This window comes from Nycticebus coucang, chromosome 10, assembly GCF_027406575.1.
Source record: "Nycticebus coucang isolate mNycCou1 chromosome 10, mNycCou1.pri, whole genome shotgun sequence".
Lineage (NCBI taxonomy): Eukaryota > Metazoa > Chordata > Mammalia > Primates > Lorisidae > Nycticebus > Nycticebus coucang.
In genome coordinates, this window is record NC_069789.1 from 56,438,223 (window position 1) to 56,465,254 (window position 27,032).

The 27,032-nt window shown below is 42.9% G+C and overlaps 1 protein-coding gene across 2 annotated transcripts in view; it reads left to right on the forward strand.

Moving 5' to 3' along the window:
- PM20D1 (peptidase M20 domain containing 1) overlaps nucleotides 1-27,032 on the forward strand; it is a 33,515-nt gene that overhangs the window by 1,799 nt on the left and 4,684 nt on the right. Inside the window, exons 2-11 of one of the 2 annotated variants that reach the window (XM_053605276.1) lie at nucleotides 800-886; nucleotides 3,417-3,649; nucleotides 4,101-4,187; nucleotides 4,755-4,888; nucleotides 5,477-5,596; nucleotides 6,417-6,492; nucleotides 13,885-13,946; nucleotides 14,219-14,297; nucleotides 16,138-16,209; nucleotides 25,430-25,598. In XM_053605276.1, the coding sequence (XP_053461251.1) occupies nucleotides 800-886; nucleotides 3,417-3,649; nucleotides 4,101-4,187; nucleotides 4,755-4,888; nucleotides 5,477-5,596; nucleotides 6,417-6,492; nucleotides 13,885-13,946; nucleotides 14,219-14,297; nucleotides 16,138-16,209; nucleotides 25,430-25,598 (1,119 nt within the window). The remainder of the gene's footprint in view (nucleotides 1-799; nucleotides 887-3,416; nucleotides 3,650-4,100; nucleotides 4,188-4,754; nucleotides 4,889-5,476; nucleotides 5,597-6,416; nucleotides 6,493-13,884; nucleotides 13,947-14,218; nucleotides 14,298-16,137; nucleotides 16,210-25,429; nucleotides 25,599-27,032) is intronic. The other variant, XM_053605277.1, reaches the window with a different exon arrangement.

Consider the following 27,032-nt stretch of genomic DNA (forward strand, 5'->3'; position numbering starts at 1 on the left):
TTTAATAATGGAACTCTTTAAATGAAAGCTTTAAAGACTCAAAGGGTCAGCCTAGTAACAATTCAGGAGATGAGACAACTGGGTAGGAGCTTATGGAGGAACACTCCACATCCCTTCTTAGAGCCATCTGCATCCAAGTCCCAAAGGTTATTTTAGGTCTGAGGAGCTTGTTTGAGACCTAAATCCACCCCTTCCCACACACCATATGGGATTCATGCCTACTACCTAAGCTGGAAGTCATATGGTGCCTGGAAAGGTGTAGATTTAGGCCTTGGTTGAGAAATTAGTGAGACCCAGGATGAGCCAGTCCATGAGGAATAAGTCCACTGTTTACACACAAAAGCATATAAGCCTCATTGATATACTGACCCAGGATAGTAGATTCCTTGAGACTGATGAAACTTGGATTCATCAAACGGAGTAGTGGTTTCAGAGGAAGAGTGAGGCTTAGGATGAAATTTATAGTAGCTTCCCTCTCAGGATCAGGGTCCAAAGTCTACTCTCCCTGTCCCCAAGCTTTGGACTTTATTTTCCTGTAAGAATTCTATTAGCCTAAATGAACCCAGAAGACCTGGGTTTAAATCCCCGTCTGCTTGTTGCTGGGCAATCTCAGGCAGCTCACCTAACTTCTCTAAGCTTGCTTCCTCTTCTTTGAATTAGGGGTGGGAAAGTACCTACTTCAAAGGATTGTTTTGCCCTCTGCAGAAAGATATGAATGCAGAAGATTTTATGAACAGAGAACTGTGAAAAAAACAATGGTTGTTATCTTTAATCTTTTGCTCCTGTTTGACTTTAACAGGTGCCATCCAGATCCCAACGGTGTCTCTCAGCCAGGAGGAGTACAATACTACAGCCCTGGCTGAGTTTGGAGAATACATTCATAAAGGTTAGCCAAAAATCACTGCCAAGTTTTGGTACGAGTGGCAATGAAGACAAACCTTCTTTTACAGCATGGCAAAGTTTATTTTGTGACTAATCAAGGACAAAATAGAGACTATAGATTTACCCATGGAAGAACTATGCCACATAAGAGTTGGGTTGGAATTTAAACTCTCCCAATCTTTGCCCTAGATATGTGTCATTGAATAAATATTAGCTAGTCAAATGTTATCTTTTTGAAGAAGTAGGGGTTCCTTCTACCTGTGCAAATGTCCAGAACTATGACGCATGATTTTCCCACCCCTACCTCTTTACACACACTTATACAACTATGCACATACACTCTACCTACTCAGGCCTACTCCAGATTCATTACTAACACATTTCTAGGCTTCTAGGAAGTCAATAACTTAAAGCTATAAAGCTAAAGCTATAATGTCAGTCTTCTTCTCTCATCCCCACTACCCATGGCATACAGAGTTGAAAAGGATGGGTCAAAGAAAAAAATGATTTTTAGAACTCCCCCCTTCTTCTTATGAAGATTTCATGAAGAATAATGAGGGTACTCTCCTAAATCAAATAAAAACAGCTCTTCCAAAGTCGTCGGATAGGAGGAACTAGTCTAGAAGCAGCAAGTAGCCCCCTGTCTAGCACTCTGGGACAAATGGATCAGGGATTAATGCCTACTACCTAAGCTGAGGCCACGCTGGAAGTCTTTATAACACAGGAGATAAAAATAGGGAAACAAATGTACAGTGAAAATAATCTAGATAAGCTGGATGACCATATTCTTTCTTTCTTTCTTTCTTTTTTTTTTGAGACAGAGTCTCAAGCTGTTGCCTTGGGTAGAGTGCCGTGGGATCATAGCTCACAGCAACCCCCAACTCCTGGGCTCAAGCGATTCTCTTGCCTCAGCCCCAAATAGCTGGGACTACAGGCACCCACCACAACACCCAGCTATTTTTAGACAGGATCTTAGCTCTTGCTTAGGCTGGTCTCAAACCTGTGAGCTCAGGTGATCCACCCGCCTCAGCCTTCCAAAGCGCTAGGATTACAGGTGTGAGCCACCATGCCTGGCCCTGATAAAACCATGTTCTTCAGTGTTTTTATTTTCAGGTATCCACAGAGGTATATGTAGATTCTTCCAACAAAGCCCACAAAGAGATAAACGTTCTTTCTTCCTTGTAGCTAAGGTCATGGGTTCTTAGGTTCTCCATACAATAGAAAATGACAAAAAAGCTAAACAAATGTTATCAGACAAGGCTTTATTGGGGCTTATGCTCCAGCACAGGGGAGTCAGCCTAGGAGGAAGAACTGCTCAGGCTGGTTCTCCATGGGGAGTTCCAGGAGAGTTGTGAAGAGACTTGGGGAGGAGGAACAGGTAAGCATGTTGAAGTGGAGATTTTCCTACTCCTGCGGTAGTTCTGTTAGATCAGTGGTTCTCAACCTTCCTAATGCCGCGACCCTTTAATACAGTTCCTCATGTTGTGGTGACCCCCAAGCATGAAATTATTTTCATTGCTAATGAAAATGGTTGGGGGTCACCACAACATGTGGAACTGTATAAACGGATCGCGGCATTGGGAAGGTTGAGAACCACTGTGTTAGATGCTTCTTCAATCATCACAGGTCTCATTAGCATGTTAAATCTCTATTCCAGGAGTGCCATTTAGCATTAAAATGAGATTATAATAAGGAAAAAGTCAGTATAGGGATCTGTTCTAGCTTGAGGCAGTTACATCCAGAGTGGTCTTTTCAGCCAGGTACCTTAACAGTGGTCTTGAAAAACTTTACTCACAAAACAGATAGTTTAGCCCTTTCCTTATAGGGTACAGGCTAAATTCTGGCAATTAAGAAAGTATTTGTTTTAGCTCTTCTGCAGCAAATTAGGCCAAGTTATGTTGATTTCTATGGTCAATGGTGAGGATCCTGTCCCTATTCTGTCTCAGGAATGTCCACACCTGCCCATAGAAATGTGACCTTGAGCCAAACAGAATAATCTTTGTCTCCGTATAACATAAACAGTAGCTGTGTTGTTTTTTTAAATAAAAATCTCTGAATTTTTTACATAGTTATCATGTTTGATTCCAAGTAATTTAGCTAATGGGCCTATTATATTCAAAATTTAACACACCCTTAGTCCTCATTGTCCTTAAGCACATATTTGTGATAGCATGTTATGGGTTAGACCAGCGGTTCTCAACCTGTGGATCACGACCCACAGGAACTGTATTAAAGGGCCGCAGCTTTAGGAAGGTTGAGAACCACTGGGTTAGACCAAGCCTCACCATTGTCTTAATGGTGAGGTCTTGGTTTGCACATTATTCTATAGTAAAAGCACATTAAAATATGTAGAAGAGGAATTTCAGAGATTGTCCAGGCAGATCAGGAATCAGACTGGCTGTGTCCCAGAAGACCTCCTAAAGGAGGATGCATTTGAAAAAAAAAAATGGACAGAGAGCAGAAAATGGCAAGAAAACCTAAGGACACTGTTAACTCTGGCTTTCTCTCCTTGCTTTTTATCCTTTTGCCCCTAGTCTTTCCTACAGTATTCAGCACCAGCTTTATCCAGCATGAAACTGTGGGAAGCTACAGCCACCTGTTCACTGTCCAAGGCTCAGATGCCAGCTTGCAGCCCTACATGCTGTTGGCTCACTTTGATGTGGTACCTGCCTCTAAAGAGGGCTGGGAAGTGCCCCCGTTCTCTGGACTTGAGCGTGAAGGCTTTATCCATGGTCGGGGAACCCTGGACAACAAGAACTCTGTGATGGTCTGAAATGTTATATTCCTTCTGCCTTAGGGTTCGAAAGATCAACCCCAGGGAGTCAGGGGGAGCACCTGATTGACTCCTGGGAGGTAGGAGGTAATGGTAGAAGAACCTTGGCTCCAGGAGACCTGGGTTCCAGCTATCAGTTTGTCACTTCCCTTTTTTGGCCTTTATTTGTCATCTGTAAATAGAGATTACAGTAGATGATCCCCCAGGACCCTTTCATCTCTGACATTAATAAGTTTATGCTTTCCTCCAGGTAGTAAAGATTTCATGAAAACTCTTCTTTCCCACATCTGATCCGTGGGAGCATTTGAATTTGTTCTCTTTAAAGAGAATCTGTCAGAGCCTAGTCCCACCAATCTGGATGCGGGCAGCAGCTATCTTTGCTACCCTGGTACTCCTACTTGAATTATAGGCCTTTCTCCTCTTCCATTGTGTTTCTGAATCTTAGGCAATCCTGCATGCCTTGGAGCTCCTGCTGATCAGAAACTACATCCCCCGAAGGTCTTTCTTCATTTCTCTGGGCCATGATGAAGAGGTACAACCTCCTTCCCCTGTCCCTATCTCTGGGACCCCTGTTATGGGGAGGGGAGTGGGCACTTCACTCTAGTCCAGTTTGCTCCCTAGCGCAGAGTCTCCATGATATGGTGTGGTGGTTTGCCAACTTCTCTGTGTGCCAGAGCTATCTAAGGATCTTGACAAAAATCCAGATTGCTGGGCCCTGCTCTACAGATCTGAATTTCAAATAAATTCCCTGGTAATGTTTGAGGCAGGCAGGAGATCCATCAACTATCACCTGAGAAATATTGGTGTGATAGAAAGAGAACTGAACAATGACTGTGTTTTCCAGCCACTTACTTAGACTCTGGGTATATCATTTCACCGTCTGGGCCTCAGTTTGTTTCTTATTTGTAAAGTAAGTGGTTGAGTCCTTCCAGCTGTGACATTCCAAGATTCTGTGAGGCAGGATTATCTAGGGTCCTGCCCCATAAGAAGGAGACTAGATAGGAAGATTATAGAGCCCGTAACAAAGCTGAATGAGTTCCCATTAACTATCTCTGGAGATCTGTCTCTGAGAAGAACTCTCAGGATTCAATGTCTTCAGTTGTCAGGTATGAATGGGGCTCAAAAGATCTCAGCCCTGCTACAGGCAAGGGGCATCCAGCTAGCCTTCATCGTGGACGAGGGTAGCTTTATCTTGAATGGTTTCATTCCAAACATCAAGAAACCTTTTGCCATGTGAGTAAACCACCTCTCCCCCACCTCGGAAGGGGTTCTCATCCTGTGTGACATGACTCCAGCCTGGTATCTATAAGCCGTGCTACGACAACCCTTTTTTTATCCTTCTTGCCTTAATCACCCTGATCTTCAACCTGCCCTGAGCTTCCCTTTTCCTTCTTCTCCCAGTGTATATTTTTTTAAAGCAGCATAAAGTTGACCTCAGCCCACCAGACCACCATGGAGATGGGCCTATGGGGCTGGGCACAGTGGCTTATGCCTATAATCCTAGCACTTTGGGAGGCCAGCTCAGGAGGATTACTTGCACTCAAGAGTTTAAGACCAGCCTAAGCAAAAGTAAAACCCCATCTGTACTAAAAATAGAAAAATTAGCCAGGTGTTGTGATGGGCACCTAGTCGCACCTACTTGGGAGGCTGGGGCAAGTGAATCATTTGAGCCCAGGAGTTTGAGGTTGCTGTGAGCTGCAGCACTCTATCCTGGGCAATAGAGCAAGACTGTCTCAAGAACGAAAAGCAAAATAGATGAGCCTGTGGAGTAATTCAGGATGGGAAGAAGTCAGGACAGCTGTCTCTGATCCTCTTCTGTAGGATTTCAGTCTCAGAGAAGGGTGCAATTAACCTCATGCTGCAAGTAAACATGACTCCAGGCCACTCTTCTGCTCCTCCAAAGGAGACAAGCATTGGCATCATCGCAGCTGCTATCAGCCGGTAAGCAACTCCTGGCCCTGTTCCCATGCCAGACTCAGGATAGAAGACCTGGCACTTTCCCACTTTGAGTTTGAGGAGGCTAAGCTTTCTGCCCTGAAGCTAGGCTGGGAAGCCATGGTGCGGGCCACAGGCAGGACAGAGCCACAGTACCTAGGCAAGGGCTGGGATCAGAAGGGGAAGTATCAGTATATCTATATGGCAAGCAAGGGCCTGCAGACAGAAACTCAGGTAGCTGGGGTAGCCCAGATTCCAGATGAGAGTAGTTAGAATCACATAGTGGCAATTACTTATAGAGCTGTCTAAATTGTCCACCTGCCCTGATTGGAGGACAAAGATAATCAGTGAGTTTTGGCTGTGGGCAAGGACAGCAGGATCTGTAACAGTAGAGCTCACCCCTGGCTGGGTTTTCTTGGCAAAGTGGGAAGAAGAGATATATTTATTCCATAAATATTGAACTAAAGAGCCACTATGATCAAGGCTTTGCAATCTAGGTGGTAGGCATAGAGTAATGAATGAAATAGCCCCTGTTCTCAAGGAACTCCCGGGTAGCAGAGAAGACTGACAATTCTGCTGCAGTTGTGGGGGGGGGGGAGCAGTGTAGCAGGAAGGAGGGACCCTAATGTGGACTTTGTAGACAGGGAAAGCTCCTGCTGGTAGAGTAATGGTGGTCCTGCTGATGTTTTGTCCTCTTCAGAATATTGGGTTGATTGGGAAGTGAATGGGAGACTAGGCTTATGAAAACTTCTTCTTCCTTGTCTTCTTCGGCCCACTGATCTTTCACTGCAGTTGGCTAAGTCCTTAGAATTTGTTTCTTTTCCAGACTGGAGCAGACACCAATGCCTAACATGTTTGGAAGCGGACCACTGGAGATGGCAGTGCAGCAACTGGCAAGTGAGGTATGAGAAGGAATGTCACATGCTCCTGGTCAGCTAGGAACAAAAAGGTAGCAGAGAAGTGACCTTTAGGGTAATCAAATGGCCCTGGGGCTGATCAGTACTCTGCCCATTCTCACCTCTTGACAGCTAGAGGCTAAGCCAAGATGACGGGATCTGGTTGTTGGTGTTTATCTGAGACCCTAAGATCTAATCTACCCAGGTACCTTTGGGAGTTGATTCTACTCATCCTTTTTTTTTTTTTTTTCTGTGTAGATTATCTCATTTTTCTTTTTCTTTTTTTTTTTTTTAATTGTTAAATCATAGCTGTGTATATTAGTGCAACCAAGGGGTACAATGTGCTGGTTTCATATACAATCTGAAATATTCTCATCAAACTGTTCAACATAGCCTTCATGGCATTTTCTTAGTTATTTTATGTAGACATTTGTATTCTGCATTTAGTAAGTTTCACCTGTACCCATTCTAAGATGCACCATAGGTGTGGCCCCACCCATTACCCTCCCTCTACCCTAAACTCCCCCCTCCCTTCCCCTTCCTTGGCCCTTTCCCCATAGTCTTGTGCTATAGTTGGGTTATAGCCTTCATGTGAAAGCTATAATTTAGCTTCATAGTAGTGCTGAGTACATTGGATACTTTTTCTTCCATTCCTGAGATACTTTGCTAAGAAGAATATGTTCCAGCTCCATCCATGTAAACATGAAAGAGGTAAAGTCTCCATCTTTCTTTAAGGCTGCATAATATTCCATGGTATACATGTACCACAATTTGCTAGTCCATTCGTGGGTCGATGGGCACTTGGGCTTCTTCCATGACTTAGCAATTATGAATTGGGCTGCAATAAACATTCTGGTACAGATGTCTTTGTTATATTGTGATTTTTGGTCTTTTTGGGTATAAATCTAGTAAAGGAATTGTAGGATCGAATGGGAGGTCTATTTTTAGGTCTCTAAGTATTCTCCATACATCCTTCCAGAAGGAACGTATTAGTGTACATTCCCACCAGCAGTGTAGAAGTGTGCCCTTTTCTCCACGTCCACGCCAACATCTCTGGTTTTGGGATTTTGTTATGTGGGCTACTCTTACTGGGGTTAGGTGATATCTCAAAGTAGTTTTGATTTGCATTTCTCTGATGATTAAGGATGATGAGCTTTTTTTCATGTGTTTGTAGATCGTGCGTCTGTCTTCTTTAGAGAAGTTTCTCTTCAAGTCCCTTGCCCACCCTGAGATGGGATCACTTGTTCTTTTCTTGCTAATTCGTTTGAATTCTCTGTGGATTCTGGTTATTAGACCTTTATCAGAGGTATAACCTGCAAATATTTTCTCCCATTCTGAGGGCTGTCTGCTTGGCTGTGCAGAAGCTTTTTAGTTTGATCAGGTCCCAGTAGTGTATTTTTGATACTGCTTCAATTGCCTGGGGAGACCTCCTCATAAAATATTCACCCAGGCTGATTCCTTCAAGAGTTTTCCCTGTACTTTCTTCAAGTATTTTTATAGTTTCATGTCTTAAGTTTAAATCTTTTATCCAGTGAGAGTCTATCTTAGTTAATGGTGAAAGGTGTGGGTCCAGTTTCAATCTTCTACAGGTTGCCAGCCAGTTCACCCAGCACCATTTGTTAAATAGGGAATCTTTTCCCCACTGAATGTTTTTTTTTTTTTTTTTTTTTGTAGAGACAGAGTCTCACTTCACTGCCCTCGGTAGAGTGCCGTGGCGTCACACGGCTCACAGCAACCTCCAACTCTTGGGCTTACGCGATTCTCCTGCCTCAGCCTCCCGAGTAGCTGGGACTACAGGCGCCCGCCACAACGCCCGGCTATTTTTTGGTTGCAGTTTGGCTGGGGCTGGGTTTGAACCCGCCACCCTCGGCATATGGGGCCGGCGCCCTACCAACTGAGCCACAGGCGCCGCCCCCCCACTGAATGTTTTTAATTGGCTTGTCAAAGATCAAATAACGGTAAATAGCTGTATTCATCTCTTGGTTCTCTATTCCATTCCAGACATCTACTTTTCTGTTTTTGTGCCAATACCATGCTGTTTTGATCACTATCAATTTATAGTATAGTCTCAGGTCTGGTAGCATGATTCCTCCTGCTGTGTTTTTATTGCTGTGTAATGTTTTGGCTATTCAAGGTTTTTTTCTGATTCCATATAAAACGAAGTATTATTTTATTTTATTTTTTTTTGTAGAGACAGAGTCTCACTGTACCGCCCTCGGTAGAGTGCCGTGGCGTCACACGGCTCACAGCAACCTCCAACTCCTGGGCTTACGCGATTCTCTTGCCTCAGCTTCCCGAGTAGCTGGGACTACAGGCGCCCGCCACAACGCCCAGCTATTTTTTTGTTGCAGTTTGGCCGGGGCCGGGTTTGAACCCGCCACCCTCGGCATATGGGGCTGGCGCCCTACTCACTGAGCCATAGGTGCCGCCCAAAACGAAGTATTATTTTTTCAAGATCTTTAAAATATGACAATGGAGCTTTAATAGGGATTGCATTAAAATTATATATTGCTCTGGGTAGCATAGACATTTTAACAATGTTGATTCTTCCCAGCCATGAGCATGGTATGTTTTTCCATTTGTTAACATCTTCAGCTATTTCTTTTCTTAAAGTTTCATAGTTCTCTTTATAGAGATATTTCACATCCTTTGTTAGGTATACTCCCAAATAGTTTATCTTCTGTGGCACTACTGTGAAAGGAATAGAGTCCTTGACTGTTTTCTCGGCTTGGTTATTGTTGGTATATATAAAGGCTACAGATTTATGGGTATTGATTTTGTAGCCTGAGACATTGCTGTATTCCTTGATCACTTCTAAAACTTTTGTAGTAGAATCCCTAGGTGTTTTCCAGATATACGATCATGTCATCTGCGAAGAGTGAAAGTTTGATCTCTTCTGACCCTATGTGGATACCCTTGATCGCCTTTTCTTCCCTAATTGCAATGGCTAAAACTTCCATTACAATGTTAAAGAGCAATGGAGACAATGAGCAACCTTGCCTGGTTCCTGATCTAAGTGGAAATGATTCCAATTTAACTCCATTCAATACGATATTGGTTGTGGGTTTGCTGTAGATGGCCTCTATTAGTTTAAGGAATGTCCCTTCTATACCAATTTTCTTAAGTGTTCTGATCATAAAGGGATGCTGGATATTATCAAAAGCTTTTTCTGCATCAATTGAGAGAATCATATGGTCTTTATTTTTTAGTTTGTTTATGTGCTGAATTACTTTCATAGGTTTACGTATATTGAACCAGTCTTGAGACCCTGGGATAAATCCCACTTGGTCATGGTGTATAATTTTTTTGATGTGTTGTTGGATTCTGTTTGTTAGGATCTTATTGAGTATCTTAGCATCAATATTCATTAATGATATTGGTCTATAATTTTCTTTTCTTGTTGGATCTTTCCCTGGTTTGGGGATCAAGGTGATGTTTGCTTCGTAGAATGTGTTGGGTAATATTCCTTCTTTTTCTATATTTTGGAACAGGTTTAGTAATATAGGTACTAGTCCTTCTTTAAAGGTTTGGTAGAATTCTAACGTAAAGCCATCTGGTCCTGGGCTTTTCTTTTTAGGGAGATTTTGTATAGTTGATGCTATTTCAAAACTTGATAATAGGCCTGTTCAACATTTCCACTTCATTCTGGCTAAGTCTTGGTAGGTGGCGTACTTCCAGGTATTGGTCGATTTCTTTCAGATTTTCATATTTCTGAGAGTAGAGTTTCTTGTAGTATTCATTAAGGATTTTTTGAATTTCTGAGGGGTCTGTTGTTATTTCATCGTTACCATTTCTGATTGATGAAATTAGAGATTTTACTCTTTTTTTCCTGGTTAGGTTGGCCAAAGGTTTATCTATTTTATTGATCTTTTCAAAAAACCAACTTTTGGATTTATTGCTCTGTTGTATAATTCTTTTGTTTTCAATTTCATTTAATTCTGCTCTGATTTTGGTTATTTCTTTTCTTCTGCTGGGGTTGGGGTTGGAGTGTTCTTCCTTCTCCAGTTGCTTGAGATGGCCCGTTAAGTTATTAACTTCCTCTCTTTACGTTTTCTTGAGGAAGGCTTGCAGTGCTACAAATTTCCCTCTTAGGACTGCCTTTGCAGTATCCCACAGGTTCTGGTAATTCGTGTCTTGATTGTTGTTTTGTTCCAAAAATTTGGTGATTTCCTTCTTAATCTCGTCTATAACCCATCTATCCTTCAGCATAAGGTTGTTCAGCTTCCATGTTTTTGTATAGGTATGCAGGTTCCTGTTGTTATTGAGTTCAACTTTTATTCCATGATGGTCTGAGAAGATGCAAGGAATAATTTCTATTTTTAAAAATTTGCTGAGGTTAGATTTGTAGCCGAGGATGTGGTCATTTTGGAGTATGTTCCATGGGCTGATGAGAAGAATGTGTATTCAGTTTTGTTGGGATGAAATGTTCTGTAGATGTCTATTAAGTCCAGATGTTGAATGGTTAAGTTCAAATCTAAAATTTCTTTGTTAGGTTCTTTTTGGAGGATCTATCCAGCACTGCTAAAGGTGTGTTCAAATCTCCAACTACTATGGAAGTGGAAGAAATCAAGTTGCTCATGTCTGTTAGAGTTTCTCTTATAAATTGAGGTGCATTCTGGTTGGTTGCATAAATATTAATAATTGAAATCTCATCATTTTGAGTATTACTTTAACAAATATGAAGTGTCCATCCTTATTCTTCCTTATTTTGGTTCGTTTAAAGCCTATTGCATCTGCGAATAGGAGTGCAATGCCTGCTTTTTTCTGCTTTCCATTTGCCTGGAGTATAGATGACCATCCCTTCACCTTGAGTCTATATTTGTCTTTTAATGTAAGATGCGATTCTTGTATGCAGCAGATATCTGGCTTGAGTTTTTGTATCCAGTCAGCCAACCTGTACCTCTTTAGAGGACAATGTAAACCATTCACATTAATTGAGAATATTGATAAGCCTTTGGAGAGTCCGGTGGACATTTTTAATCCTTTTGCGACTGTGGAAGTTGGAATTTGATCAAAATTTTCTGAGTGGGTTTACTTTTGTGTTGGAGGATTATGCTGGTCTTTATAGAGGTTAGGTCTGAGAATATCCTGGAGAGCTGGTTTAGTTATGGCAAATTTCTTCAACATGTGAATGTCATTGAAGTATTTAATTTCTCTGTCATAAATGAAACTCAGTTTAGCTGGGTACAGGATCCTGGGCTGAAAGTTATTTTGTTTTAGGAGATTAAAAGTCTATGACCATCCTCTTCTAGCTTGAAAGGTTTCAGGAGAGAGATCTGCAGTTATTCTGATATTCTTCCCCTTGTAGGTGATGGTTTTTGTTTTGTCCAGCTGCTTTCAGAATTTTCTCCTTCATATTAACTAGTGAAATTGATTATGATGTGTCTGGGGGATGTCTTATTTGGGTTGAGTCATGCTGGAGTTCTGAAACTATCAGCTATCTGAATTTCAGAATCTCTTGGCATGTCTGCAAAGTTCTCCTTCATAATCTCATGGAGAAGAGACTCTGTGCCTTGTGAAGCCACTTCGTCGCTTTCAGGGATACCTCTAAGACAAATATTGGTTTTCTTCAAATTATCCCCGAGCTCTCTGAGAGAGTGATCTGTTTTTGCCCTGCATTTCTCTTCCTCTTTGAGAGTTTGGGAGCATTTGAAAGCTTTGTCTTCAGTGTCAGAAATCCTTTCTTCTGCTTGGTCCATTCTGTTACTAAGGGATTCTACTGTGTTTCTCAGATCTTTGAGGCCTGCAACTTCTTGTCTCAATGTGTCAAAATCTTTGGTGATTTGGTCTTTGAATTCATTGAATTCTTGAGATATCTTTTGGGTTACTGCTTGGAATTTTAATTCGATCTTATTTGCTATCCAGATTCTGAATTAGATTTCTGACATCTCAGCTATTTGTTTGTGTGTGGGATCTTGTGCTGTGTCTGCCCCATTGATCCTTGGGGGAGTTGATCTACTCTGATTATTCGTATTGCCAGAGTTTTTCTGTTGATTTCGCCTTATGATTGTTTTTCACCGTTGCCTCTGGCCATCCTCAGAATTGGGGAGGTGTCTCTCCAAGATTAGACCCCAGCAGGATCACTCTATTGTTGCCGGATCTTTGTAGGGAGTCACCCTGTGTAGTTCCTCTGGGGCTGCCCCAGCCAGGGAGTTCTGGTTGTGTAAGCAGCTCCAGAGTGTGACACACCCAGATCCAGCAACATAGTAGGAGGTGGTGTGCACGGTTCTGGGAGTGCCTAGCACCCAGTGACTTTGGCACAGAGAGCCCAAGGCTCCAGCAGTCTCTGGACAGAAGAAGGGCTCTGCACAGAGGCAGGGAGGGCTCCAGAGGGCATGCGGCTACCAGTGGGCCAGTGTGGAGCCAGGGAGGGTACAGGAGGGAGGACGCAGGGTTGCGTGTATCCCACAGTTCCTGGTCAGGGCATGCGGAGGCCCGGCGGGCGTGGATCACGGGTCAGGGGTCGCAACACAGCTCTTATGGAAGTCCGGGCAATGCCAAGCCCAGGAGTTTGAGGTTGCTATGAGCTGTGACGCCACAGCACTCTACCCAGGGCAACAGCCCAAGGCTCCAGTGTGCCAAAATTGGTCTCACTCTGCCCTTGAGTGTTAAGTCTGTAAGGCAGCTCAGTCCCTGCCTTTAGGCTGCTCACTCACTAGGTTACTGACTCCCGCCCCATCCTTGCTCTGCGACCCTGAGGGCAGAGCTTGCCGGGGCAATTCTGTCACAATGGCTCCCTGCAGCCCACAGCCGAACACTATTAGCTCCGTCAGGCTCAGCGGCTCAGTCTGCGGCCCTAGACAATGCCCAAAGTTCTCCACACTCCTGCTCAAGCTCTCCCCAAGGCAGTTCAACTGAGTGCCAAGTCCAAAAACACCGAAACAGTTCACAGGTAAGGCCTTTCCAGTTTCCAGTCTCACTGCTGCTTATACTTATGGCTGCTGGCGGGATTAGGTTGATCAAACACATGCAACCACTTACCAGTGTTCCACTGTTTTTGTCCTCCTCTTGGGGTCCAGAAGTCCCTTGCTGACTCCCTGTATCCTCAAAGGGTTGATTACAGGCAGATCCCACCAGCCAGAGATGCCTGGAGTCTTATCTCCACAGACTCACCGTGCCCAGTTGGTTCCACTCATCCTTGAGGCCACTGAGCAATTATTCTAACCAATTAGATAAGTCCATCCAGGTAATTAGTAAATGCTTCCCCTTCCCTGGCCTTCTAGCAGAGATTAAGCTAACTGAATCTCTAGCAGAGATTAAGCTAACTCAGTAGCACTCCTGATTGGTAAAGGATCCCCAGAGCAGGTTTAAAGTAGAGAGAGCCCTAGGCCTCAGGAACACTGACCTTGTTGTGCTGAACCCTCTGCAATCATGCTGACCTTGTTCTTTCCCTTTCAGTTTCCCTTCCCTGCCAATATAGTCTTGAGCAACCTGTGGCTATTTCGACCCCTGGTAAGAAGGTAAAGTGTTGTCTTTCCTTCTTTCACATCCCCTAACCCAAAACTATCCACCCTGTGAAGTCCTCTCTCCTTGGCTTAACTAGGCCTGCGTAATCATCCCCATCCATCAGACACTACATCTCTAATTTTGTATATTTAAGACATCTCTAAGATGTCTCTTTTAGTTGTAAAGATCTCCAAGGTTCAAGATAGTATGTGATCTTTCTTCCCTTTCTTTCATCCCACTGGACAATTCTTCTTCTTGATGTCTGACCTTAGTCCTTTTGCTTTAGGTTAATGGAGAGAAATTATATAATGAATGCACTGATCAGGACCACTGTGGCACCCACCATGTTCAATGCAGGGGTCAAGGTAACATCGCCTGGTTCCTTCCCATATTCCTTTTCCTTACTGCCCTCCACTCTTTCTTGCCTTGGCTATAGCTCCTGGTACCTTCTTCATTCTCTGGTTACAATTTGAACAATAGGAAGAACCAATGCTGAATTATGTCATCCGTTGGGTCAACCTCATGAACCTAGAGTCTAGTTGAGGTCTATATACCCACTGAAATTGCTGGCCAAATTTTATATATGTATATTTTAGTTTAGAGTTTCCATGGCCCTTTAAGGTTCTTTGAATCTATATTGACAAAACCCAACAATTAAACTAGTATGAAAAGGGGTATTTGGGGAGTTAATTTTTGTAACCTACATTCAGGCTACAATTCAAGTCATGTTTTATATGACCTAGCACTTTGGTCATGTAGATTAAATTTTTTAGCCTTTCTACCACCAAAGGTCTTTTTTCTATTTTTTTTTTTTTTGACAGAATTTTACTTTGTCATCCGATTAGAGTGCTGTGGCATTATAGGTCACAGCAACCTCTAACTCTTGGGCTTGAGTAATCCTCTTGCCTCAGCCTCTCAAGTGACTGGGACTATAGGTGCCTGCCACAATGCCCAACTAGTTTTTCTATTTATTTTTATTTATTTATTTTTTTTTGAGACAAAGCACGTGTGATATATACAACACTTACAGCATACACAGTTTCATTTCCCCAAATGTAGGTATTGGGTGGCCTTAACAAATGTTAAGTTCAGCAAACATAAATTCTGTATTAGGTTTACTTTTATAGAACTAAGATTCAGGTAAATCAATACTGTGATGAATTTTTGTTCCAAGAATTACTTTTCAGCAAATTGGTTCACTTCCAGTTGGATTATCCACTAAAAGGGAGTCTTTCTTCAGAGGACTAAGCTTAGCCACATAAAGGCATAGGACTTTCTGAAATGTTGAAGGGAGTTAGACCATTCCTGTTATTACCAATACAGGGGTTCCCATTTACCTAGAGAAAAATATGTATAACCTTGAGGTGTGCTGGTGAATTGGAGTCCAGGTTGGCTATAAGTGGATGGTGCCTCAGAATTAATTCCTGCCATAACAGACCGGAGTGTCCAGTGTGCCGGCTGAACCTGAGCTATCATCTCCCCAGAATACTTTCACATGTTACTCCATTAGGTCCTTCTAAGAGCCCTGGAAGGATTATTGCCCCAATTGCCAGTTGAGAAAACAGAGGCACAAAGAGTTTTCAATTATTCAAAATCACAAAACTAATTTGCAACAGCCCAGTTCTCCTGTCCCCGATCTAGTGATATTTTGCACCATACTGGTTCAAAGAAAGATTAGCACTTGGGTAGTGTGTTCTCTCTAACCTCCAAGGAACAATTTCTCCATAGCTTAACTGTCTTTAATTAGTCTTGGGTTCCCCCTGGTCAGGCAAAGATGGAGTCAGATTTTGCAACTAGACATAGGAAACAATCATTCCTCTCAGGGGATAAAACGTGCCATAGTGGAGGCTCTGGGTGCCCTGGCAATTAAGTGCACACAGAAGGCTCCTAATGACACAGCATGGGTCCAAAATAAATGTCTGAGCAGTCACCAAAAAAAGTAGTCTTGCTCTGAGCAGCTCTGTGACCCCTCTAGGACCAAGAAGCACAAAGGTCTAGCCTAAAGCAGGGATATTCCTCTAGCTCTGAATATAACCCATATCACTTGGCTCAGATAAAAGTATTTTATCTTTAAAAATACTAAGCCCTGGGTTCTTAAATTAGCTTCCTCTGCCTCTCCTGGTGGCAACTGATATTTTCTGGGCAGGGATCAGGTGTGGAAGACTTGAGGTTGGCTCAAGCCAGGATTTGTGGTTCTCTCTCTAGGTGAATGTCATCCCCCCAGTGGCCCAGGCCACAGTCAACTTCCGGATTCACCCTGCACAGACAGTCCAAGAGGTATGTGCTGTGTTTTTCAGACAACTGGTTCAGCATCAGGGAGGTATAGCCCTCAGGACCTGAGTTTAGCTCCAATCCCTAGTGCTGGTCCAGTCTCTCATTTATTCAACCGACATTTTTCAAAGGCATCCTATGTACCAGGCACTTGGCTAGGTTGGGAGATGTCTGTTTTGAGGGAACCTGGAGTCTGGAAATGAGAGATGAATATGAATAAATGATAGCAAAACCTGTAGTAGCAGATGTCTATATAGCAGGCTTGCCATGTGTTCGGCACCATTCTAAGGTATACACACACACTTACTCCTCACAACCACTCCAGCAGGTGGAAGCTGTGTTATCTACATTAAACTGGGGAAAACAGACACAGACCAACAGCAATCAAGTTGCATACCCAAGATCACATATGTAGCAGTCTAGTTCCAGAGTCTGTGCTTCTAGCCATAACACTAGATTGTGATTATAACAACTAGGGATGAACAAATTACAATAGGACCACTGAAAATCAGGAAACCAATGGTACCTCTGTGGGTCAAAAAAGTCTTTGGACCATTAAAAATTTGAGCTGAGCCTTAGAGGACAAATCAGCCTAAAAAGACATTCATCATGGCTGAAGACTAGAATAAATTTAGGAGTAGTAATGGGAAATGAAAATGATGGGAGAGGGAGTTGTAGTTTTGGGATCCAGGCCTTGTATGCCATGCTGAGGAGTCTGGGCCCTAAGCTGTGACAAGAGAGAACTTTCAGAGGTCTTCAGACAGGGCTGTGATATACTCAGATTTGTTTCAGAGAGATAATGCTAGTGGCAATGCCAAGAAGTATTTACTGTGCTTTTAACTTCTTTAGAAAATAATTTCATTAATGATCTTTAACATTTTTCGCAGCACATCAGTGTGCCATGGCAAACTGATTGAAAATCACTGTCCTAAGTTTTTCCCCATCGAGGGTTCCATTTGTCTTTGTGCAGGGAGGGTGGCCACTCCTCATTGCAGAGGAGGGGAAAAGTTGACATCCTGCCCGGAGCCACCCAGCATTGGTCTGGGGACCAATGTGAGCCCTGGGCTCTGCTGCTTTTCATCAGGTGCCAACCTTTGTCCTCTCCCTAAGGGGTAGTGGGGGCCAGGAAATCACTGAATTCCCCTCATTGAGCTGCTTTCCACCAGTTTTTTTCCAGCTTCATTCCAACCCTGTGCCCTTTCCAAGGGCAGTTTTCCACCCAGCTGGGGCTTTCATCTCCCCAGGTCCTGGCATTCTTCCCTCCTCTCTATTCCCCCACCACACTGATGAAACCCCTGGGATCCCCAGGCCCATCCTGCCCACCTGCACCAGTGAGGAATGGAAAGCCTCCATCATTCAGAAAGCCCTCAGGGCCAGTCTGTCCTGGTCCCTCCACTCCCTCGGGCCCCAGGGACACTCCATGCCAGCCTAAGGACTATGCACACAGAGCCTTGGATGGGATCCTATGGGAATATTGGCAGCCTACAGGGTTCTCTACCTCTATCTTCAATGGCTGTCTCCAATGTTCCCAATGTCAGTAAATCTTCATCACCTCCACTGATGCCATCAGGGAAGAACAAGTCTTTAGAAATTTAATAGCAGGGGCCCTCAAACTTTTTAAACAGGGGGCCAGTTCACTGTCCCTCAGACCATTGGAGGGCCGGACTATAGTTTAAAAAAAAAAAACTATGGGGGGCGGCACCTGTGGCTCAGTGAGTAGGGTGCCGGCCCCATATGCCGAGGGTGGCGGGTTCAAACCCAGCCCCGGCCAAACGGCAACAAAAAAATAGCCGGGCGTTGTGGCGGGCGCCTGTAGTCCCAGCTACGGGAGGCTGAGGCAGGAGAATCGCCTAAGCACAGGAGTTGGAGGATGCTGTGAGCCGTGTGACGCCACGGCACTCTACCGAGGGCAATAAAGTGAAACTCTGTCTCTACAAAAAAAAAAAAAAAAAAAAAAACTATGAACAAATTCCTATTCACACCGCACATCTTATTTTGAAGTAAAAAAACAAAATGGGAACAAATACAATATTTAAAATGCAGAACAAGTAAAGTTAAATCAACAAACTTACCAGTATTTCAATGGGAACTATGGGCCTCATTTTGGCTAATGAGATGGTCAATGTCCGGTTCCATATTTGTCGCTGCTAGTCATAGCAAGTGATGCAAGTGTGCATCAGTTAGTCTAGATCTGGTTGGAGATTTCAGCTGTTTCATTCTGGAAAAAGTCTGTTCACAGACATAAGTGCTGCCAAAGATGGTTGCCATTTTGAGTGCATGGTTCCTGAGATTAGGATATGTCTCAGAGGGGAGAGATGCATAGAAATTAGGAAGGCTGCTTGACTTAAATGCGTCTTTCAGAGAGTCACAATTCTGCAGTTCAGCCAGTTCCATTTGGTAAATCATATCCACATGTTCAATGTCAATAGAAAATGGGTTACGGAAAAGCTGTATGTCCTGTTCATGGAGATGAAGCTCTTTAAATCTAAATTGGAAATCCTTTTGCAACTTTTCCAGTGAATCCACACATGTTTTATTTGGGAATGCAACCAATGGATTTTCCGCTAACAGATTTTGAGTTGTGGGGAGACGGCAAAAATTTTCCTCCTTCACTTGTTTGATGAGGAGGCCTAATTTTACTTCAAATACTTTCACATGTGATTGTATATCACAGATGAGCTTCCCCTTTCCTTGAAGTTGCACACTGAAACTGTTGAGTAGCTCTGTTACATCTATCAGAAAGGCAAGGTGCCATTTCCATTCTGCATCATTGAGCTCTGGTACTTCTTTGTTTTTTGAAAGCAGAAAAGCTGTAATCTGTGCAAGTAAGTCATAGAAATGTTTCAAAACTCTCCCTTGACTCAGCCAACAGACTTCTGTGTAGTACGGAACATCTTCACAGGCAACATTTAGCTCAGACAGAAATTCCTGAAATTGTCTGTGGTTTAGTGCATTACCTCTAATGAAGTTGACACAAGATACCACAGTTTTCATAACAGAGTCCCACTTCAGTGATTTACTACACAGCGCTTGTTGGTGGATGAGGCAGTGTATGGCTATTGGATGAGAATGGTTATGTTTGTCCATCTCTTGGTTAATGCGAGCAATTACTCCTTTCTTAGACCCCACCATGCTAGGAGCACCATCAGTTGTCACACTGGCTAGTTTTGCCCAGTCTAGCTCCAAACTACTCACAATTTGGCAAACCTTTTCATAGATATCCTGTCCTGTAGTTGTTCCTTTGATGCTTTGCAGTGCAGCAAGCTCTTCTGTGACTTCAAAATAGTCATTTGTCCCACAAATAAAAATTAGAAGTTGTGCAGAATCACGAACACCATTACTTTCGTCAAGTGCCAAGGAAAAATAGGAAAGTATTTTTGTGGAGTTTTGCAAATGCTGATGCAAATTGTCTCCCATTTCTTCAATCCTTCATGTAATTGAGGGTCCTGAAAGACTCACTGTACTAAATAAATTGGCCTTCTCTGGACACATCTCTTTGGCAACAGAAAGAAGGCATTCTTTAACAAATACTCCCTCCACGAATGGTCTGCCAGTGCATGCTATTAGCTTGGCAACTTGAAAACTTGCTCACAGTGATGAAGTATTTAGCTATTTCTGCATCACAAAAGTATTTTGCAGAGTTGTCAATGTATATTTCAGTTTTAATATTTTATCTTTTCTCACTTCTCCAACCAACCAATCATATTTATCTTTATGTTCAGTTTGATAGTGTCAACGCAAATTGTATTCCTTGAATACAGACACTATATTCTGGCATATCAAACACACAGCTCTTTCCTTGTACTGCATGAAAAAGTGATCATAAGTCCACTGTTCTTTGAATATCCTACACTCCGAGTCAATTTTTCTCTTTCTTGATATCATTGTTTCCTAGGAATTCCAAATTGCTATTAGTAAAATACCAATATATATATACAGCGCTCCAAAAACAATATACCAGCAATAACTTTGCCCACACAGAGACATATAGACTGCACTGCCCATCAATGCAGTCTGATCAGTGTCCATCAATGCAGCCTTGCCAGTCCATATCATTTCAGCCTCGCCAGTGCCCATATGGTGGAACTCCGCTTTTATCTCAGGCTCACACTGGTGCGGTGTGGGGACAGGCACCATTACAGAGCCGGTTCCTCCACCACCTTTCCAGTTCACACTACCCTGGGAGAACCACACTGTGATCTGTGAACTTGCACAGGAATCTGATTGCATGGGTCTTCTCACCCATGTGATCAGATTCCACTGCAGGAAAATAGAAGGCACATATGCCTTTTTTCTTACAAATCTAATGCGAGTTCAGCCATACAAGCATATGGCTGAACTCTCACTGCTCAGAGATCACAACAGTGTGAACCGGGGCTTACACAGCACACAACATACAACATCATACACAACTGAATAGCAATCAGAATATAAATGCACTTACTGGCAATTAAATTGGGTTTCCTACTCCTCGGCTGTCTGCAGAGCTGGATTAAGTTCCCATGGGGCCCTAGGCAGATTACCAGTTTGGGGCCCCCATGCAATAACACTGAGCACTGACCATTTGCATTAACACTAACTACTGACCATTTGCAATAACACTGACTGCTGACAATTTGCATTAATACTGAGCACTGACATTCTTCTGACTTGAAATAACAGTGACAAGACAGAGAGATTCTCATCCTAATGGTGTTACATTCCATGGGAAGAGACAGCAATAAGCAAATAAGTCAATAAATGAATTTGATGATTTTTTTAAATGATTCTATAAGATTATAATGGAGCTGAAAAATTCTTATTCCATAGTGACATAGCCATTCTAACATTGTAGCACAACACGTTTGTTACCTTTTCTATATTTAGATATGGTTAGATACACAAATACTTAGCATTGTACTCCAGTTGCTTACAGTATTCAGTACAGTAACCTGCTAGAAAGGTTTGTAGCCTACAAGCAACAGGTTTTTTTCTTAATTATTTTTTATTAAATCATAACTTTGTACATTGATGCATTTATGGAGTTCAGGGTACTGCTTCAATATATAATGTAAAATTCTTACATTGAACTAAGTAGTACATCCATCACATTTATACTCATTTCTAAATAGTTTTGAAATGTACCATTGCATCATGCACATTAGGTGAGGTTCCCCCAAATACCCTCCCTTCTCCCATAAGCCCCCACCCCTCTCCTCTCTCTCTTCTTACCTTCTACTTTCTGGACTATAGTTATGTTTTGCCATTTGTATGAGTGTGTAGGTGGTTATATATTGATTTCATAGTAGTATTGAGTACATTGGATACTTTTTTTTTTTCCATTCTTGAGATACTTTACTAAGAAGAATATGTTCCAGCTCCATCTGGGTAAACATAAAAGATGTGAAGTCTCCATCTTTTTATGGCTGCATAGTATTCCATGGTGTACATATACCACAATTTGTTAATCCATTCATGGGTTGATGAGCACTTGGACTGTTTCCATTCTTGGCTATTATGAATTGGGCTGCAATAAACATTCTGGTGCAAATGTCTTTGTTGTAAAATGATTTTTGATCATCTGGGTATATACCTAGTAGAGGAATTCCAGGATCGAATGGTAGGTCTACTTTTAGTTCCTTGATTGTTCTCCAAACTTCTCTCCAAAAAGGTAGTATTAGCTTGCATTCCCACCAGCAGTGTAGAAGTGTTCCCTTCTTTCCACATCCACACCAACATTTGTAGTTTTGGGATTTTGTGATGTGGGCTAATCCTACTAGAGTTAAATGATATCTCAAGGTGGTTTTGATTTGCATTTCTCTGATGATTAAGGATGATGAGCATTTTTTCATGTGTTTGTAGGCCATGCGCCTACAGAGAAGTTTCTGTTCAAATCTCTTGCCCACATAGAAATTGGGTTATTCTTTCCTTATTGAATAGTTTGAGTTCTCTGTAGATTCTAGTTATCAGGCCTTTGTCGGAAGCATAACCTGCAAAAATCTTCTCCCATTCTGAAGGTTGTCTGTTTGCTTTACTTACTGTGCTCTTGACTGTGCAAAAGCTTTTTAGTTTGATCAGATCCCAGTAATGCATTTTTGGTACTGTTTCAATTGCCCAGGGGGGTCTTCCTCACAAAATATTCTCCCAGGCCAATTTCTTTCAAGTGTTTTCCCTGCACTCTCTTCTAGTATTTTTATAGTTTCGTGTCTTCAGTTTAAATCTTTTATCCAATGAGAATCGATTTTTGTTAATAGTGAATGGTGGGGATCCAGTTTCAGTCTTCTACAGGTCGCCAGCCAGTTCACCCAGCACCATTTGTTAAATAGGGAGTCTTTCCCCCACTGAATATTTTTGATAGGTTTGTTGAAGATCAAATGGCAATAAGTAGCTGGGTTCATCTCTTGGTTCTCTTTTCTGTTTCATAAATCTACCACTTGAACAATATAATTTTGTGAGAAGTACCACAAATAAAATAACACATATAATAAGGGGCTGTGTCACAGCGTGGGGTGGTGGTGGGGGGGACAATGAGCTACTTTAAATGCAGTGGTCAGTGAAGCCCTCTCTGAAAAAGGGCAAAGACCGGGCAGCAGCATCCAGGCAGGAAAAGTACAAAGGGTGGAACAGAACAGATGCTCTCTCATTTTGACAGAGTGTTTATGAAGCCTCTAGTACTATATTGTAGCCTATGGTGAATATACAATATCATTTTTAAAAAAGGAGAGGGGCTAGATGTTACAGGATGCCAGTAAATAAGAAAGACATTCGTGGGCGGCACCTGTGGCTCAGTTGGTAAGGCGCCGGCCCCATATACCGAGGGTGGCGGGTTCAAACCCCGCCCCGGCTGAACTGCAATCAAAAAATAGCTGGGCGTTGTGGCGGGCGCCTGTAGTCCCAGCTACTCGGGAAGCTGAGGCAGGAGAATCACTTAAGCCCAGGAGTTGGAGGTTGCTGTGAGCTGTGTGAGGCCACGGCACTCTACCGAGGGCCATAAAGTGAGACTCTGTCTCTACAAAGAAAAAAGAAAGACATTCGTAACCCATAACTGAATTGCTTAAAAATGGATTGATATATAGCATGAGACTGTGAGCTTTCTAAAACTGGAAGTATTCAAACAGATTGGAAGATTACCTGACCTGAGTTTTCTAGCAAACAGCCTTACAGCAGGATGGAGGCTGGACTTGATAACTCTAAAGACATTTCCAATTTTTAAATATCCATTGTCCTTGCCTTCAACAAGTATACCATCCACATAAGAGTAAAATACCTCTACACAGAAAACAACATAATGTTGTGGGAATGTGCTATGAAGACTTTAGGAGATCAGGGAAACGAGAGGCCAATGTGCTCTAAAGTAACCTCAAAGTCTCTCTCCCCCTTCCAGTCCCATCCTTGTACCTCTGATTACTGCCCAGGCAAATACCAGCTTACTAAGTGCCAGGCCCTAGCCTCAGCATGTTACATATCTTAACTCCGCAGTGGTCACCACCACCTTATGAGGCCGATGCCTTCCATCATCCACATGTCAACAGAAGAGCGAGCTAAAGCACAGAGATTAAAGAGCTTCCCCAAGGTCGCACACCTATGAGTGACTATACAAGGCACAGAGTTTGTTGTCACTCCTCATTTTTTGTGCATACCTCTCACTGTGCTCAAACTGTCTCTTGCTTCTTTTCTATCAGCTTCATATCCTTCCTTTAATCTTGGGCTCAAAATTCATACTGCTAAGGAATCCATCTCAGATGAACACCTGATTTCTCATCTACTCCACACCATTTCAACCTGTGTGTACTTAGGAAGCAGTAAAGCATTGTTCTTATGAAGTCAAATAGTCTCCTAGCCCAGTGATACTAACTGTACATATAAACCATGGGCAAGTTACTTAATGAGACAACTCCTATTATTTTTATTGGTTTACATCTTTTAAAAGTCTCATATATCCAGCATTTATTGCATGCCTTTCACGTGCTTGATACTGGAAATACGGAAATGAAATAAACATTGCCCCTGCTCTTGCCTGGCCTAGCAGCTAGTGTGAAACATGGCCTTTGATAGCTTCTTACTGATGGGATCCAATCTGTATGACTTCTTTGATTTCTGGGGACAGTCCCAACCCACTTCCTAGGGGCTGACTTTAGGAACCTCCTAATGAGTTGAAAATATATCAAAACTGTACATTAATTCTTGTATTAGAATATTTAGGCCTTCAGTGCTAGAGTGAAAATAAGCCCTGCTAAGTGAGAATAAGCTCTGATGACCCCCCTCATCCATCCAACAGCAGAGAATTTGTTTAGACTCAAATGCTGATTTCTAAGCCAGAGGTGGGAATGCTCACTTTCTGTATAGACTCAGATCCTAGCATTCTTCTAGGGGACACTGACCTAAGATAGTGCCCCCATTCAAGTGACCCCTATCATGGGACAAGCCCCCCCCCCCCGCCTTTCTAGAGCAGAAGCAGTTTTAAAGCAATTACTGATCAAATGGGTTGAGACTAGTGCTGGGGCTTTCCTTGGGTAGCTGGCTGGGGGGCCACCTAAAGCCAGCTTCCTGATTCATTCCTACATGGCTCCATGTAATATAATCATCAGGCTCTGCTCTGCATCCTGACTGGGGCTGGGAATTTTGCTGGATTCACTCTAGTCGTTTCAGACTGAATTTTCTAGTTTTCTCAGGTTCCTCCCTGAGGAAAGGAGGCAAAGAGAGAACACTTGAATGCCAGTCCCCTAACTCCTAACTTTTCATCTGTATTGAGCTCATCTTCCTGACTCCAGTGCAGTTGGTTACAAACAGGAAGCAGGGATACCCAGAGAGGGGAAGAAAGTTGTGTGATGCTTGCGTCACCTATCTGAGACTCTCCCGTTTTGAAGCCAAGCCATCACATCTATCTCCCTGCCTCAAAATGGATGAGATTCCCATTCTGCTGTCTCTTCTACACTTTTACCCAGCCCATGGTTCATGACCCAAAGGGGAAGACACATAATTTCATGATTTTCCAATTACCCACCTGATTCATGGCTATAAGACAAGACTCTTGAAACATTTAACCTAAGTCCACCATACCACAAATTGCTTTCCAGGAAGACTCAGCTATTATATGACCTATAGCTAGCCAGCTGACATTGAAGTCTCAGTGCTAAAAAAGCCCCAAGGCTTTGCCTTGCTAGAGAGAAATCACGATATATAATTCACATGGTCTTTGGATTGCAGATCAATAAGAAGTCTAATTCCCTTTGTCACCACTTTGGAGGTCCTAGAATTCGTCAAGAATGTTGTGGCTGATGACCGAGTCCAGTTCCACGTGTTGAATGCCTTTGACCCCCTGCCCATCAGTCCCTTTGATGACCAAGCCTTGGGTTACCAGCTGCTCCGCCAGACCATACAGTCTGTCTTCCCGGAAGTCAGTATTGTCACCCCAGGTAATGACTTCATCAGCTGTGGCTGATGGGAGGTGGGGGCTAGAACTGTTTCCTCTCCAAGGTCCACTGCTCCACCCCCACCCCAGCTGTTCAGTTTGGAAACAGCTGGCTGCTTCCCCTCCTGATGGGATTGGAACTATATTTTCCCTTCAGGGTGGAAGTGAGAAAATAAACAGGAAAAGAGCAGAAACAATAAATTAGGTCAGTTAAGCCTGGACCCTTGCTTAACCTAGGTCAGCTACTCTAGCACACAGGGGAGGATTGGCTTAGACTCCCCCTCCTTTGGAGGAGCCCACAGAAGAGGCCAAGATCTTCCCAGATTCTGGTTCTCATTCGTTCTAGGCTAACAACTCAGCAGTAGGGCTCAAAATCCTCCAGCCCATACCATTTGCATTAACCTCATTGATCTTTCCTAGCCCAGCAGCAGTACCCTCTGTACCCCTTGCCCAGTCTCCTAGCATATCAGCCAAATTTATGCTGTGTAGACTCGAATGGAAGAGGATCACCAAGAGAACTTACTAAAATGCAGATCAACTAAACTGACTTCCAAAGATTTGGGTTAATCAAATCTGGATGGAACCCTAGAATGTACCTTTTAAACAAATATGCTCAGGATATTCTGATGCAACATAACAGTTGACTGCTATCTGAGACTTGCTAGTCTGTGATGTGAGAAGGAAGTGCCCAAATGTTAAGGCCTGTACCCAGTTTCCCTTTTTCTGGGTTTAACCAAGGATTTCCTCCAAATATCAAGGAACCTTGGCCCTCAAAGGCTCCCTACTCTTCTCTCTCCCTTCTCAGGGACCTGCCATAATCCCATCAACAAGGTTAGGCTTTTACAGACAGAAAAAGGCAGAAATACACAAAGCAAGGAATTGTGAAGGGCCTGCCTACCCATTTGAACCACGAGAGGAAATTAAGACAAAACACAAATTAACATCTCAAATCATCCCACACACTTGAATTGATGTTCCAGGGTATCTTTTCCCAAAGAACACACCTATGTTCCCAACTTAAACTAACCTCCTACCATGTTGAGGAGAGTAGGAGACTAGAAGGAGTATCGTGGGACTTCCCAGACTTGAGGTTTGACTCTAGGAAAACAGAATTATCCTTCAAAGAATGAGAACAACAGGGAATTATGTTCCATTTTACAGTATTAAAGTTCCCCAGGGAATATTTATTTCTGACCTAGGATGATACAGAATAAAGTTCAGGTGATAAAGAAGTGATATCTAGACTCTGGTTTCTTAAATAGCAAATGGCTGTGGAAGTGAAGATATTGGCCCCCCTGGTCATCTTAGAGTGAGAACACTTACCTTTGGACCATTCAAGTCCATGTCACTGGATGAAAAGCTATTTTTTGTAAGGTTTCCTGGAGGATAAAAAAAATCATAGCCATAGGCTCCCAAGAGGGCCCAGGCATTGCTCTGT